This window comes from Carlito syrichta, unplaced genomic scaffold (assembly GCF_000164805.1).
Source record: "Carlito syrichta isolate Samal-C Ts95f unplaced genomic scaffold, Tarsius_syrichta-2.0.1 Scaffold301825, whole genome shotgun sequence".
Classification (NCBI taxonomy): domain Eukaryota; kingdom Metazoa; phylum Chordata; class Mammalia; order Primates; family Tarsiidae; genus Carlito; species Carlito syrichta.
Window position 1 is genome coordinate 250,131 of NW_007245921.1, and position 17,421 is coordinate 267,551.

The following is a 17,421-nucleotide window of genomic DNA, read 5'->3' on the forward strand; positions in this document are numbered from 1 at the left end:
GCTGGAACAGGTGCTGATTTAGGTGCATGGGACCGGGAGCCTGAGTTAAGACCCAGAGGTAGCTATTCCACAGATAAACCTAAGGCACCATGCCATTTTTCATGCCATGTAATCCTCTCCTACATTAAACCAGGGCTAGCCCTGTGACTTGCTTTAGAATGTGACAGAGGTGCTACTGTGCCGGTCCTAGTCTAGGCCTAAAGGCCTGACAGCTTCTATTCGTAAGCTTTTGGGAGCCCTAAGATTCCATGTAGACAGTGTGACCACCCTGATGAAGAGAGCAGGTGAAAAAGCAATACAGAGAGGGGGAATCTCTGAGACCACACGAAGAAGGAAAGGGACCAGCACTGCTCACACCCAGCATGCCACGAAGAGGGAGAGAGAGGACCAGCATCGCCCATACCCAGTGCTCCACGGAGAGGGAGAGAGAGGGCCCAGGATCACCCATACCCAGTGCGCCCAGCCTCCCAACTCTCCCTGACAAGTCCCCAAACACAGTAGGAAGCCTTGCTGTGTGCTTCAGCCCCAGTGTCATTCCATGGCAGCCGTGCAAGGGACAGGCAGTCCACAAAAGAAGCTTACAGCTGAGCCCTAGGCAATCTGCTATATCAAGAGAACTAGTGCAATGGTTGCTGTTGTTGGCACTGAGTTCTGGGATGATTCATTATATGGTAACAGATACCAGAAACAAACATGCATATCCAATAAATACATTTTCCAAGATAGGGGTGGTCAAGCTTCAGGGTATGCTATCCAGCCAATTGTGCTGTCTCTTTAAAAATAAAAATTCTTTTTTTTCCTAACCTAGAGAAGACATACAAAAAAATAAAAGTTCTTGATCGATATTTAAGTATGTTATATCCAACATGAAGAAACATGATGTGGGTCAAAACTTTAATAGTAATAATAATGCGAGACTCTGAACTTTGCTGTGGATTGACAGAATTAAAAGTCAAAATGTATGCTTCTGCTGGATTTTACTAGGTATATGTATATATGTAACAGTCAGGGTTTGAAAGTGCAGAGAAGGAATTATTGAAAGGACTGGGTGACTCCAGAGAGCCAGGAGGCTGGAGAAGGAGACTCAGAAAGTGAGCGGGAATAGACAAGGCAAGGCAGCACTGGGCTCCTGGCCAGATCACTCTAGAATCACTCTTTAAGATAGTTCCAGCAAGATACCGCCGCAGCTGCTGCTACGCACAGAGCACCAGGCCTTGCCCTGCTGCCAGCAGAACTGGATGCAGGCCATGTCATGGCCCCTGCCGGTGCCTTGGGTGACTGGCGCTGCCACTACTGCTGACACTGCCCCACAGCTCCCCATCGCCCCTGGCTCAGGGCCTCGATCGCTGTCAGAGCTCAGAGAGGCTCAGAGCTCAGAGAGGCTGTCCCCACACAGCAGGCAAGCCTGGACTTTTGTGTGCTTATGATGGAAAGTGAACTCTGCTTCAAGTCAAGTCTGGGTTGTGAGGATCTCCTGACACAGATTTAGAAGGTAGGCAGCTAAAATAGACAAATACCAATAACATCACTACTTTTTTTCTTTTAAAGTGATTAAATTTTTCATTGATAGAACAAAAAGCATAGCTTCTTGCTTCCTCCTCCTTTTAAAATATTTTAAACAAATTTAGAACAAAATATACTTTTTTTTTTTGAGTAGGAGTCTCACTCTGTCACCCAGGTTGGAGTATAGTGGCATGTTCATGGCCACCGCCTGTTGGGCTCAGGCATTCCTTCTGCCTCAGCCTCTCAAGTAGCTGGAACTACAGGTGCGTGCCACCACACCTGGTTAATTTTTTGATTTATTGCAGAGATGAGGTCTCACTAAGTTTCCCAGGCTGGTCTCAAACCCCTGGACTCAGACAATCCTCTAGCCTCTGTCTCCCAAAAGTGTTGGGATTCCAACTGTGAGCCACCACTCCTGGCTCATACTAACCTCTTAAGAGCTATTTTAAGACAGTCTCCTCAGTCCCCGCATTACTGCAGGCCTCTGCTGACCCTCTGGGAACAGGTTTGTACCTGGTGGTGGCCCCATTTCCCTGCTGGACCTGCTTTCCCTCTGGACTCGGATGTCCCCAATGCCCTGCTAGGTCTCTCTGAGGCCCACACCCTTTCCTGCTCCTGTTGCGACCATCCATTCTGTTGCCCCATGCCTAGACAGGCCTCAGGTGCTGTGCTAAGTCCTTTCTCACAATCTGTAAAGTCTTCTTTTGTTTATCCCTGCAAGCCTAAAACAACATCTCCTCCCAGTTTCCCACAGGGAAGATGAAAAACTGTCACCTCTCCTGAAAGGAGGTACCTATAGAAACCTAGAATACATTTAGTTTAATGTAATGTGTTTGCCTCAGCATAGCCATTTTTACTTAGACTTTACCCCTGACACATTTTGAATCTAGCACTGGTTAGACATAGATAGATAAATTTCCAATAGGCAGTTTTAGGAAGTGTTCAGACATTCTACTGCAGGTCAAGTTGGCAGCCTACCCCACCCCCTCAGCAAATCTCCATTAGATGCAAGACAAGGACAGAACCATAGAAATGATAACAGACCACCTTTTGGTCAAGGAGTCTGTGGATTAGACAAGTCTCTTAGAAGATCTGAAAAGTCTCTTACAGGAAAACCCCCTCCCCCTTGTCTCTTCCTATCTAGCCCACCACCTGAGGGCATATGATGCTAATGGCTGGTGACCTCGAGATCTAAGACCCATGTCACTACAATCAACATCGAAGACCAGCAGCCTTGGCTCCTTAAGGTCAAAATCCCTCTACCCAAAGGCGCTTAAATATACCCATTTTGTGGCCCTTGGAGGTCACACTTGCCTCTGAGTGCCATCCCCTTTCCAATCTGTGAAAGGTGAATAATAAACTTTACTTTTTTCTATTTCTTACTTGGTGGCAATCTTGCATTATTCCCGTAGTCCTGGCACCAGCTCCAGCCCACTTTGCCTCGGTTGACCCTTTCACCTTCCCCTAAGCCTTTTCAGCCAGGAACATCCCATCACCACTGTGCAATACAGTCAGTAAAAGCGCTGAGGCCATGATGTATTTTCTTGAACTACTAGTGCATTACATTGTCATAAACTGTATAGCACAACAGCTCAAATGCTTTGAATGGTCCTGCCATTTACTAGCAGTATAGACCTCAGCCTACTTCCTCTTTCAGAGACTGCTTCCATTTGTAAAATGAAATGCAAATACCTAAGCACACTAGGGTAATATAAGAATTAAATAAGATGATGTGTGTAAACCACAGAAGCCTTGCACAAAGTCTGTGCTCAAAACACAGCAGTTATAATTAGCAATGCTAACAGTAACAAAGTAACATAAAGTAATTATTTTAAGTAACATGTTGTTACTACCTAGTTGTAAGGATAAAGTGAAATGCAATGAAGAGATAGAAAACCTCCACAATGCAGAATGAAAAAAAATACAGGGGTCTAGTTAGATACTCTTGCTTCTACTGAGGTATCTCATAGAGTCATCAATTTTCAAAGACAGAAAACAGACGCATGTAATGCTCACTATACTAAATGCACTGTATTCTTCTTTGAAAATGGATAGGATATTCTTGACTGAGAGTCAAACATCCCAACGAACATTGCTATGAAAAAGCACAGACATCCAGACGGCATGCTTTTCCCCACAGAGGAATTACTGATAACCGATTCTTACTGTCCTTATACTTGATTCTAAATATAAATAAAAGTTTGAAGAAAGAGATTATCATTGAAAAACGAAAAGCAAACTTTGTTCTAAGGGAAGGACAGCTTGGTCTGGGAGATTCAGCAAACATTTGATGTTAGGACTTAAAATAGTTCATTGATCAGGAATGAACAGGAGAGACTGGACAAAAAAGAAAAACGTACTATTAATATCAATTATTTGAGTTGCAAATAAATGTGTCGAGGCATAATTCCTATTGCTAGGGGCAAGCCAGCCTTAGTGCAAACAGGAGAACTGCCATGCCAGCCAGTGTGCAGGCCTCACTGTGGCATAGGCTGGGCAAGGATTCCTGTTGAGAGAGTGCCAGGGCGAAACTCTCTTACTGTGCAGGTGAGTTAGTGCAGAGGCTGGCATTGTCTGAGCAGATCCGTACAGGGCCCACCGCAAGGAAGGACCTCAGGAAAGAAGCTCAGCTTTCACTGGAAAACTGCATTTTGTTTACATTTAAAAAGGGAGAAAGAGCTATCATAGACCCCTTGGCTTGAGGGCCCATTATTTAGACACAGGCCATTGGTGAGAAGGAGCCTCAAACTGCCCAAGAGCCAGTTCTTTCCCTCCGCACAACAAACAGTACATATTTAAGTCTCATTACAGGAACTGGTGAATAACTGATAGCCAATAGCTACAAACTTAACTAAGGCAATCAGCTTCCTGGCAGACACATGCTTCCCTTGTTCAAATGGTGCTCATGTGTCATTATCATTTCAATATGTATGTCCCCAGAGAGTTACAAAACCAAGAAACAAAAAAAAGCAAAATCTCTAAAAACTGAAAAGTAAAATTTCTCCTGTGCTATATAATTAAAAAAAAATGTTTTCCACAAACATTTGAAACCTATTATGAGTTTCACAGCAGCACACATCAACAGAAGACTGTCACCTAGGGGAGAAATGGGGACCCGGCTGTAATTAGTTTCTGGTCAAATATATCATGAAGCCTTTAATGTTGTCAATAAAAGACTCCAGCCACTCAGCAAGCCTAACCTCCCTCCCTCCCTCCTCTGGCCCTAATGCCCCAAATGTCTCATCAGTGTCCCTGTGAAACACACCACCTCAAGGAGAATGAGACGCTGCATTGATGTCTGCGGAAAAGCTGAGGCCATGGATCCGGCCTTCCCGAACTAAGCTCATCTGGAGAAGTCAATCAAGACTTCTCCTACCCGACTTGTTTTCTTCTTGTTTGATTCCATCTGCAATTGAGAAAACTAGGTGTACGATTCTCTGGAGGCCTCTGAACATGTGGAGACCAGGTCATGGAAATCATTACTGCAGCAGTCAAAGCCAGTATTGTGCGACGTTAGAACACAAAGATTAAGAGTGCCTCCAGGAAAAATTGAAATGGCTGATCTGGATAAAACCTTTCTGTCAGATGGAAAGCCACAGCACAGCCCGGGAGACGAAGAGCGGCAGCAGACGTGACATTTATGTTTTGAGTACCTGCATGTTTATTTTTTGAATTAGTGTTCAGAGCCTTATGAGGCTTCATAGGTCATGCGAAAGCAGCGGCCAGCTCCTGTGTCTGTCTGTCTTACTCTTTTGTACTCAAGAGCTACAAGCATGCTCTTGACTATGAAAACACACAGGCCTACATTACTGCCTCGTCCATTCACTCGTGCACACGTGTCAAAACGCATGTCCTGTGCATCTCAGGAATGCTTGCTGCATCTTTATGGAACTGGAGGGAAGCTGCCTCCCTCCCTTTTAAAGGCCTTTCCCACGACTGTCTCTTCTGAGTCTAGCAGAGCCTTGCCCCCTCAGCCGGTCCTCTGGGCTTCGGGAACTTGCTCAGGCCGCTGGCTGCCTTAAAGCACAGACTCTGCCTTTGGAGTTCTTGACCAAGTAGAGCAGTGTTGTGGCCCCCATGCTGGCTCTAATCTGTGGTATGGTCTAGGGGTGGCTTCTAGGGGTGCCACTACTCCAGGACCGTCGCTCAAAGGGTCTGCGGTTGACCAACAAGCAGCACCAACACCTGGGCTAGACAGAGCTAACCCCAACACCCACCAAGGCTGGTGGAGATTGCAGAGCCCTCTTCAGCCTAACAGCCTGTCACAGCCAATAAAAACAGTGGTCAGAGCTCAGTGGAAATTGAGGGGGAAAGACAGGACTCCAGAACCACAGAGGAAAAGGAGGTGCCAGACAGCTGAGAGCCTGAGTGAAAAGGAGAATCACATTTTAATAGGGCAAAGCAAAACAGAGGCCCAGTAGCCACCAAAACGACGGCCTTTGCTTCACACGGTGAAGGGTACTCATAGACTTTGGGGCTGAACTGACCGAAGTTTGAATCCTGCCTCTACTCTCATGCACACTGGGAATTTGCTCAGCCTCTTTGGACTGGAGCTTTTTGATCTACAAGGTGGCAACAGGAGAGACATGCAGAGTTTCAGAGAGGATTCAGTGAACCGACATAGGTAAAGTACTTGCTACGGTCCATGCTATGTACTGAGTTCAGTAAAAAGAGTTACTCATATTATCATGGTTACGTTATCACCAGCATCATCATCATGGAGAGAAGTGACCAGTTTATGCCTCTAGGATGGTTTATAAGAAACCACTTTTCTGAAGTTGTCCTTGTTTTAGAGAAAGCAGTTTCGAGTCAAAGGTCAATCAGGCTAGGTACAGACACTGGTAACCTATTTGCATTTAGCTAAGAGTGCACTCTCTCTAAAACATACATGGAAATTCACATGTGCCAAATATACTTTGAAAACCATGTTATGACCAGGACTATGAACCAATTCCAAAGAAGTACAGGAAAACAAACAAACAACAACAACAACAAAAACCCCACCCAGAACCAAGACAGACAAGTAAAATACACTCATGGCAGCTAGTCACAAGAACTTCCTATTAGCGTGGGGAGGGAGAGGATGCTCATAAAAACCAGAGCAAATATCAAAGTACGGGTACAATGAAGAACACCACAGCACAGTGAGGCATCATGACCAACGAAAATCAGAACATGAATGATAAAGATGATAAACGGAGCAGACAAGGTCTGCACGTGTTCCTTTGGGATCAAGGTGTGCAGTGACGCAGGCGGTGGAGGTTGGCCTTCTGCACACCAGGAATGGTGGGAGGAGGATCCGGCCAGGGAGGCTGCGCTTGGCATGGCGCGTGAGGGGCTTTGCCATCACTGCAGCAACTGTGCCCGCTTCCCACTTCTAAGCACTGAAATGGAAACACTCTGTCTTCATTTGGAAAACAAGAAAGGTCAGCTTCCAGCCTTGAGTTTTTCAGTAAAACTTCTAATAGAGTCAGTAAATGATCGTTGTTGGGCTTTCGTCACAGAACAAGCTCAATGTCTTTTCAGTACAATGCAAGCCTTCCCTGGCAGAAAAATAGGCTCACTGGGTGGGTCAATTTAATTTCCTAACCATGATGAATACAGAGGTACTGCAGGACACATAAATAGCACAATTTGATGAGAGATTTTGTACAAGTCACTTCTGATTTCTATTCCTTGGGATTTTTATTGTCGAATAATAACAGCCGCCATTGATGCTAACCTCTGAGTCCTCCAATGCCAGCACTGGAAGACTGTCGCTGCCTGTCTACATCTCTAGAACCCCTAAATTATATATGGACAGTATGCATGGACAAGGTATGGTGACATTAACTGAGTACAATCAAGATAAATCTGAGTCAATTAAAGCCTCACACATAAGACATGTTTATGAGAAACCCAGCACCCATGACTGATGGGAAGTGCTCCATGAAGGATGTGCAAACCAGTAAGGCATGCTCACCTGCATTCAAACAGCCCAAACTAAACAATCAATCAGATGTCAATTTATTGTTACAATGTATGGAACCTACTAGAATGTAATAACCAAAAAGGAAAGGAGATCAGAAGAAAGTGATATGGCCAGAAACGGATAATAAAGTCAAGGGAAGGCTGAACTAGAGTGATATAATGTTATCTGAATGTACTTATATAAAGATTTTGTTTTATTATTCAATTTTATTAACTGGTATTTCCTTCTACCAGGCAGCAACAGTGATGCAAGCCATCACATCTCCCAATTCACTCTCACCCCTAGGGAAATCTGGGCCAGCTCCTTATCACTATTAAATTCAAGAGATTTAACAGAAATTTTAGAGGCATTCTCGTTAAAAAGGATTTTTTGGCAGCAGACTTACCTTTCCTACAAAATTAATCATAAATCTACATAGTTAGTCAGCTTAGATAAAAAATCTGGAGTATTAGAGGTAAAGCTTGGAAAGGGGTAGGTTTACCCCAGAACTGGGAAGGCAAACAACACCCACAGCAGAATAAAGCTGGGGAAAAAAACACAGACGCAGGATGTGACAAGTATTTTTTCCTCAGAAACAAAATTGCTCTTCTGGTAAGGCAGTCAAAGACATTGCTACCTGGTAGATGAGCAGTTGGTATTTCCAAGCCAACGCACCACTACAGGCCACGCAGGGAAGGACCCACCGGGTCAGAAGAGTGGGCGGACCAAGCCGGCCATGTCTGTCTGGATGTCTCGGGTGCTTCCAGCAGGTGGCAGCATATCACAGCTAATCCCCTCCGCCACTGGCACCTGGTCCCTCCAACAGTAAAACAAAAGCAGGGTTCCTGGTGCAGCAGGCTTGTGGGAGGTAAGCTTAGGTACATAGCTCCCTGGGAGTAATTCAACATTTTCAGCTCCGCCAAGACCACTCGTGACCTCAGAGAAGGGACAAGGTCAAGGACAGAGCCGAGGTCTGAATGAGCATGTTTAGTTTCTAGGCTGGCGTTGTCACCCATTCTGTCACCTTGAGGAAGGCTCTGGGTAGTTTACCTCAGAGGAGTTAGAGAAGTTAAAATGAGAAAATGCTTTCATTTACTGGGGGGCGGAGGCTGCATCAACTTAGGGGAAAAGTGTCATTTCTGTGCAGGCAGCAGAGTGGCCGTGCAGGCAGCTGTGTGGCCGTGCCTGCTCCTGGGCTTTCCTGAGCTGTCTCTGGCCCCCATCCCATGAGACCATTCCTTCCCTAACGTCTTCAGGGGGTCTGAGGGGCTGTTCTCCATCCCCACTGTCTATCTCCCTAGTGGTTTTGAGCATGCAGATGGTCCTCATGTCTGTTCAATCCCAGTCTCTCCCTCAAGCTTTCAGCCATATCCGGGTGTACACTGGACATCTCCACCTAGCAGATGTCCTATAGGCATCTTACATGCATCCCGGCCACCTACGATCTTTCCTCATTGAGGTCTTCTCACACCCGGTGGTATGATCTGCTTAGCTGACTGTCTCAGAACTGAAGAGTCATCCTTCTCTCCATTCTCTTTACCCTCACTACCCAAGCCTTCTCCAAATCCCGCCAGCTTTAGCTCCGTCATACATCTCACATCTGTCTCCCCCACCCTCAGCACTGACCTGGTTCAAGCCTTCACATCACTCTCTTGGCAATCACCTTCCAATTGCTTGGCAAGGCTCCAGTTTTAACTTCTCAAATCCAAGTCCTACACAGCTGCTGGAACATCTACCCAAAATTCACTACTGATCATCTCACCCCTCCACTTAAAATCCTCCAGTCAATAAGCTAAAGTCCAAATAACTTGACCAGCCCCCAAGCGTTAACTGAATGTCTACTACAAGCCAGGTGCTGGTCTAGGCCCTGGGCTGCAGCAGTGAACAGAAGAGTCCATACCTAAGGAGGCACATTTTGCCTGGGGTAGGCAGACAAAGAACAAATACACAGTTATGTATTTTACAGTAAGTGTGAAAATACGTCAGACACATGATTGAAAAATAGGTTGGGATGAGAGCAGGGAGTGCTGGTGGGGGAGGGAGGCAAGTTTTGAAGTTGCAGGAGAGAAGGCCTCAGAGAAGGTGGTGCTGGAGCTGACCCCAAGCCAGCTCTGCCTTCTCCTCAGCTCTCGTCTCTTACCACCCCTTCCTTAAGCGCCTGTTCCTGTACCCCTGAGCTACCCTTTCTCTTCGAAATGGCTTTCTCTTCATCCTGGGATAATTCCATTTAAGACTAATATTAAGCATCACAGTCTTCTCCAAAAATTCTTCCTTTATCTACTACCTCTCAGGATGGGATTAGGGAAACTGAAATATGAGCCAAATAGTTCCTTTACAAAGTCCTTGCATTAATGAGAGCAGAAAATGTGGCCTAGTCATTTCCTAGGACATATCATCTAGGGTTTTTAAAGCTTTAAAGCTCAACCTCTTTTTCTTTTTCTTTTCCAAATAAAACAGCTTTATTGAGATATCATTCACATACCATATGATTTGCACATTTACAGGGTACAATTCAAGGCCTTTAGAATAGTCCCAGGGTTTTATAACCTCAGCGCAATCTATTTCAGAATGTTTTCATCACCCTAAAATAAGTCCTCCATCCATTTCCCACCTCTTTTCAACCCTCATAGCCACTAATCTATTCTCTATAGCTATAAATGTGCCTACAGTGGACATTTCATATGAACAGTATCATACAGTAGGTGTTGTTTTGGTGACCAGCTACTTAAATTTAACATCAAGGTTTATCTGTATTGTATCATGTGTCAGCCCATCACCTCTCTGTGGCCAAATAATATCCATTGAATGGACTTAGCATATCTAGTCATCTACCAGTTGGTGGCTCTCTAGGTTGTTTCTGCTTTCTGGCAATTATAAACAGTGCTGCTATGAACATCCGTGTACACATTTTTGCATACATGCATGTTTTCATTTCTCTTGGGTATGCATATACCTAGGAGTGAAACTGCTGCATCATATGGTAACTGTGTTTAACTTGTGGGGGAACTGACACACTGTTTTTCAAAGCAGCTGCACCATTAGCCACAAATGAGAGGCCCGTTCCTCCACATCCTCACCAACACCTTTCCGTTTCTGAGACTACAGTAATCCTGGAGGGTGTAGAGTGGTATCCCATTGTGGTTTTGATCTGTGTTTCCCTAATAAAAAATTAACTGGAACATCTTTTCATGCTCAGCACGACTTAGCCACCTGTATATCATCACTGGATAAACGTCTATTTAAATACTTTGCCTAGTTTTGAAATAAAGTCTTTATTTTTTAGAATAGTTTTAGATTCACAGAACTGGAGACACAGTCCAGAGTTTGCATATCACTTGCACCCTGTTTCCCCACTGTGAACATCTTACATTAGTATGGCACATTTGCCAAAGCTAATGAGCCAGTATTAATACCTCATTACTAACTAAAGTCCAAGTTCACTGAAGCTTCTTTAGTCTGTACCTCCTGCTTGCTCTGCTCCAGGTTGCCACTCAGGATACCACACTACTTGTCACCATCATGTTTCCTAAGCTCCTTGTGCCGTCACAATTTCTCAGCCTTTCCCTGTCTCGGATGACTTTGAGAATTTGGAAGAGTACTGGTCAGGTGTATTAGAGGTTGCACCTCTGTTAGAATCTTTCGGAGGCCTTTCTCATGACTGGAGTGAGGTTGTGGGTTTTGGTGTAGTGCCACTGTCATCACATCACATATACACTGCTAGCAAGATAGCTGCCTGCTGGAGCTGACCTTGGGAGAGCTGACAACTTGGTCTTTTCTGTCCCACACTGGAAGTCCTCGGGTTGCAGTGCTATTGGCTCTGATCACATCCAACCCTACCACAGAGCTGAGAAGCTTGTACCTACTTTAGGTAAGTTGTACAGGGAAGATAAAGGGATGCAAACTACAGTGTTGCAGGCCTCTCATCAAACTTGCCAGTGGCCAGTCCTCCATCTTGAGCTGATTTAACCTATTGGAGCATCTGACGCAGAGGAAGACACCCTCCTCTTCACATGCCACTGGTTTGCTGGGACGCAAGCTCCCCTGGGTGCCTGCCTGCTTTCTTGGCTGCCATCTCGACCTCTGCGTCTCTTCCTCAGCACTCTAGCACCAGCACGATGGTGTCCTGAGATCTAACCTGACTCTTCCCTGGCACTCACCTCACGAACACTGGCCAGTAAGGAGCCAAGCACCCTCATTCCTGGACCCCTCTTCTTAGTGTGCACCTAGATACCCACAGCAGCCTTCTCCTGCTCTTACCTCAGGTTGTTCCTCAAATGTCACCCTCTCATCAGGGACTTCCATGGACACGGTGGTGTTTCAGATGCCCTCCCTCCCCCCGGCACCCTCTGTGCTCCCCCATACCACACATCATCCTCCAAAATACTTTGTATTTTACTTATTAGTTCCCTTGGCCCACAGCGATGCAGCTTCCTTGAAAGCAGGACCTAGAGAGAACACACGCTCAGTGATATCCACTGGAGGAGTGAAGGCATCAAAGGGCGAGGAAGTGGTCTTGTGTGTCTGAGCCCTTCTCCTTACCACATCTGAAACCTTAGCTTCCACTTCTTTATTCTCGTCAGCTTCGGGATGAGAAATGCCAGTTGAAAGACAAGCAAAATGAGGGGAAGACATCAGGAGCGATGAACCCTTGAAGGAGGAATGCAGGAAGGACAGAAATAAAATGGGAGAAATAAAGGAGAGAAGCGCTACCATGGAACAAGAGAGGCAGACACAAAAGGGGAAACGGGTAGAGGAAGCATGGGAAGAAGCTTCTGGAGCATCCTGCATATTGGTTTCACTTAAACTGTAAAGACCACAAGATACTCCATGGGACCTGAGTGCCACATCAGACCTCTCTCATGCATCACCACCAGGACACCTGGTGGTTTCAGGGACTCCCGTTTGGAAAGGCACTTGATAGCTCGGCACACGCACAGGCCCTCCCACTTTCTGGTTCCTCCATGGTGACCTTCCTGGGCAAAGCATATTTCCAAGTCTGTAACAGTGGGGACAAAACCATCGCGGGGCTTAACTGATCATTGGCGCAGAGTCCTTCTGTACTTGGGGTGACGTTATAGGCTGCACTGGTCCTTAACTCACCCAAGATTTGTCCTCCTTTTAGAGATTACTTAAAGACATGTACAGAGAGAGACAGGCAGCATCACACTGCCACGAGTGGAAGAAGCAGCATCAATGGGATCATCCCAGAGCCCTCATTTCTTTATTCTGGAAAGGAATTATGCTTTCCACTGGCCAGGAAGTAAAAGTAAAAGGCTACAAGCACTCTGCAACAACTTGCTAAATAAGTTTTTTGACACATGGCAACGAGTGATTAATCACTGTGTGAGGAGATTCCTATGGAGATGTGCTGAGATACGGATGCTGTCCATGCTTGATTAGACACTGCTTAAGGAACATGGAGGTGCGCCGCACAGTCTATTATTTCTGGCTATTTTGGTATTGCTGCTATATTTATTTTACACAGCTTTAAATTGGACAGAACTGATGAAGTCCATTTCACAAGGCCTGTCCCTACCAACAATGAGAGGGGAAAAAGAACAAGGCTATAAAGAATGTCTATTTGAGAGCAAGAGAAACGAGAGTGAAAGAGACTATGGAGAGTAGGACGACATTGCTCCTGTGTGTAAAGCTCTCTGCTTTACAGAGAAAGAACCGCAAGGGAGACGCCGGATTTCCTATGAGGCCGTAAGAAAACTGACCCATGTCTGCTGGCTAAAACCTTTAGGGTATCAAAGATAAACTAAGGCTAAGGCTTTCCAAGGGCTTTATTAATCCAAAATAGCCATGGATTTTATATCCACTCCCTTGTATGTGTGAGCACTGACTCTGGTCCAGGTACTGAGAAAGCAGACAGACACACCCCAGCCTCTTGGAGCCTACAGTCTAGTAAGGAGATATCCTCTGGATCCCCCAGTGCCATGTGTGCACGCTAGCCTGTGGCCTGTCACACCCTGTGTAAGAATCAAGAGTTGCAGCGGAGATTCAGCTCTCCAGGGTCACATTCCGCTTGACCGGCATGCTCAGACATGATGCGCCAGTCCAGCTGGAAAGGCATGGCTCGTTGGCTCCATTATTTCTGGAGAAGCGCTTCATCAACTTGTGATCTTCTGATGCCAGCCTCAGCACTGCCTGGTTAGTGCAAGGTTACTCAGATGCCAGTTTCCGGGAAATGTTTGGGCCCATGCCGTCTGCCAACAACTGTGTTAATTTACTTATTTCAGTTAAATTTAAAAAATCACTTTAAAAAAGCATGATTGAATTTAGGAATTATATTCCTCAGAGAATGAGTTATAGTTTTCTGTGTCCCTCAGGCCTCATTGTTCTTAACTTCCCCTTGTCAATGTTATTATGACTAGACTAATTCAATAATGAACTCATTCCCCATAAGAGCAACCAAATAATGCAGCATTCAGTCACACCTGGCTTCCCCAATCTGAGCAAGAAGGCTCTCCACCAATTTCAGCCTAAAACAGGGGATGTAATAAACATGCACACACACATACACACACTCCCACAAATAGGAAGAAAAAGGGAAGGAGAAGGACAGAGAAACAGGGGACAGTGTGGCAATGAAACAAATTAGAGTAATAGATTGTGGAAGAAAGGTTAAAAACTAACATCTAGGGTTCATTTCCAAAACAAAGGTCACAGCATATATGTCTTCATAATTGTCAAAGCGGTATAATATTTCACCATCCCCTTAAGTGTCTCAGGAATTTCTTCAAAATTTCCTGAACTTCTCAAGGAATCAAAAAACCAAGTGAAAAGATACAGAAGTACTACTTATTAGGCAGGAGCACTCTGGAGTACTAAAAACAATGGACATCTTAGCCATAAGGTGTTTTGGAAATGAAGGCGTTTACGGAATAATCCACCTTTGTATAAATGGCAACGCAGTGTGAAGGTACCATATTTATCACCTGTCCTCTTCAAAATTGTTCAAGCTTTCATTAAAGCACCAAAGTTTTGACATTTTAAGGAAGGTACAGACAGTATAAAGATCAAATGAAGGCTAGGCATGGTAGCTCAGGCCTCTAATCCCAGCATTTTGGGAGGCCGAGGTGAGAGGATTGTTAGAGCCCAGAAATTTAAGCAAGACAGCAAGATCTCAACACTACAAAAATAAAAAATAAAAAAAATTAGTTGGATATGCTGGCACATGCCCGCAGTCCCAGCTACTCAGGAGGCTGAGGCAGAAGGATTGCCTGAACCCAGGAGGTCGAAGTTGCAGTTAGCCATGATGCTTCCACTGTACTCTAGCCTGGGTGACAGAGTGAGACTCAACTTGAAAAAGACCAAATGCAGAGAGAACAAAATTAACTATCAAATTCCACGATGCTTCCACTGTACTCCAGCCTGGGTGACAGAGTGAGACTCAACTCAAAAAAGACTAAATGCAGAGAGAACAAAATTAACTATCAAATTTGAAAAATCATAAGAAACATTAAAAATCGAGATCAGCAAACCTATAAAAGAGAAAGGACAGTGCTGAATGCCCACGTTTCTCCCAGGGAAAACAAGGGGAAGAGATGGGGCTCAAATGGGACAAGACGGAGGGAGAGATGGGAAAGAGTGCCATGTACACGTGTGCCTAGTACACGTGACTTACAGTTGAGAGGAAAAATGAGAAAACGCAGATGTCCAAAAATGTGCAAGTCATTACAAAACAAAGTCTTTCTTATATCACAGAATGTTTGTTTGGGCATTAAAAGTAGTGCTTTCAAGGAGTGTTAATGGTTGCGGAAAAAATCATGTTTTCAAAGAGTATAAGTGATAAGGGAAGACAATATAAAATTATGACATTACATTAACCTGGTTTCCACTTTATAAAGAGAGAAATCACGTACACGGGTACATGCGAGGAGTCACATACACTCACATGCACAAAAGTCAGGGGAAAAGACAGCAAATATCACAGACTCTCGACTGAGGGCTTATGAGGAATATTTTCTGCAGGGAGCATATATACCTCTAAGATCTGAAAAAGTAAGTTCCTGAAGTTCTGTAGTAAGAAGAACTTAGCTTCGACAGCAGGAAAAATCTCCTGCCTAATGACATTAAACTTTCAGTGGAATTGTGTGGAATCATCTTCTCCATAACCTAAGGACATGTACTGGTTTCCTTCTTTTTAAGTACCAAGAACCTATTCTATAACATGACTTCACAGGCAGTGAGGTCTGGGTTTTGGAATAAGACACCAAGCTCAATCGTCTCTCCTACCTTGCAAAGTCCAGGTCTGCCTCCCGTGACATGGTGATGTTGGTCAGGTTCTGCTGGAGAACAAAGATGTTTCTGCACATCTTCTTGATGCCGGACTCGCTGATGCGCCTGAAGTACTGGGCGCCATTGATGAGGATGCAGGCGATCAGGTGTCCCAGGCCTGGCAGCACAGTGGGTGGGGGGAGAGGTGGGAGAGAAGCCAGGCTATAGCCTCCTGCAGACACCCGCACAGAGAACTGCTGGCTCCTCATCTGCTACACGTTCACATGACCAAAGAAGGCACATCTCTGGTGGCTGCATGTGCCTGTCTCACAGAGAATTCAGAGGAGCACCACACTGCCCTAGCAGTCGCAGGCGGGTGGGCTCTGCACCCACAGCCTGGCATTCCTTCATCTGGCACTGCCATTACACACCTACTGTCATCAGATCAGGGGCTCAGAGGACATGCCAGGCTGCTAGAAACAAAGTGCACAGGAGTGCCTGCTCTTCTGGACGCATGTTTGGGAAGCAGAGAACACATGCACATTCAATGGTTTGCTTGGCCTCTCCTTCCTTCTACAAAACAGAGGGGGACAATTTGGACTCAAAAGTTGATGGAGCCTGAGGCAGGAGGATCGCTTGAGCCCAGGAGATTGAGGCAGGCCTAGCAACATAGCAAAACCTTGGAGTGTATGCCTGCAGTCCCAGCTGCTTGGGAGCCTGTGGTGGGAGGATGGCTTGAGCCCATGAGCTAAAGGCTGCATTGAACCATGATTGCACCACCGCACGCCAACCTGGGTGACAGAGGGAGACCTTGCCTCTTAAAAATAGTTGATCAGGAACCTGTGTAAGTAAAAATAAATCAATAGAAAACGGGGCCTTAGCAATAATGCAAATCACCTCAACACTGACAAGTAAAAATAAATCAATAAGAAATTAGGTACTGGCAATAATGCAAATGCACCCCACACCCACACTGGCAGTGGGGTGCCTCTCTAAATGAGTAACTGAGGAGAATGAAATCAGAAACAAAGGGCAAAGGAAGAGTCAGTCACACATCTTCCACTGTGTTCCCAAGGGACACTGAGGGCATTTCTGGGGTTCCAAGGCTTCTCTCACATCTGAAGGGCTGTCTGTGGTCTATGAAACTGAGCAAAGGGCAACTCAGGACATCAATAAACTCAGGTCCTCTTCAGGACAGCCCACGTAATTAGGTTGAGAAATGCTGGTTCAGAGCAACGTGAGGCGCATATGGGGTACTATTTTTAAAAGTTAGATTTTAATTTTAAATGGAACTCGGTAAACGTGCCTTCCTTCTTTTCTTATTCCTGCAGTTGGACTCTAGCAGATACTTTTCTCAGAACCTGAAGCTGGTCTAGGCCCAGGCAGACCCGCTTTTGTTAGTTCTCTCTTCTGAAGTCATGGTCCCTTCAAAGGGCTCAGGGACTGAAAAGAGTGCAGGGCTAATCTTCAAGTTCAGGGCTCCCTCTGTCTTCAAAATGAGGCTTCCCTTGATGAAGGTGGGGGGGTGGGTGGAAGAGGCATTGTCCTGGCTGCAGTTACCTTCGCACAATACACAAGACTATACACTCGTATGTGCTACTATTTGAAAATGAAGAAAAATATTTTTACACAACCATGATTTCTGAAAGCTAGACAACTTATTTACATGAACAATTTCTGTAGGTCAAATGTTAGTGTCCTTCTCCCAGGCCCATGACTCTAGGTCCAGCTTTTACCTGCCATAG

General features: G+C 45.3%; 1 protein-coding gene across 1 annotated transcript in view; it reads right to left on the minus strand.

Moving 5' to 3' along the window:
- The window catches only part of LOC103257640 (exocyst complex component 4), a 230,683-nt gene that overhangs the window by 35,049 nt on the left and 178,213 nt on the right, over positions 1-17,421 (minus strand). The window contains exon 7 of the mRNA XM_008055332.2: positions 15,695-15,854. Within this exon, the coding sequence (XP_008053523.2) occupies positions 15,695-15,854 (160 nt within the window). The remainder of the gene's footprint in view (positions 1-15,694; positions 15,855-17,421) is intronic.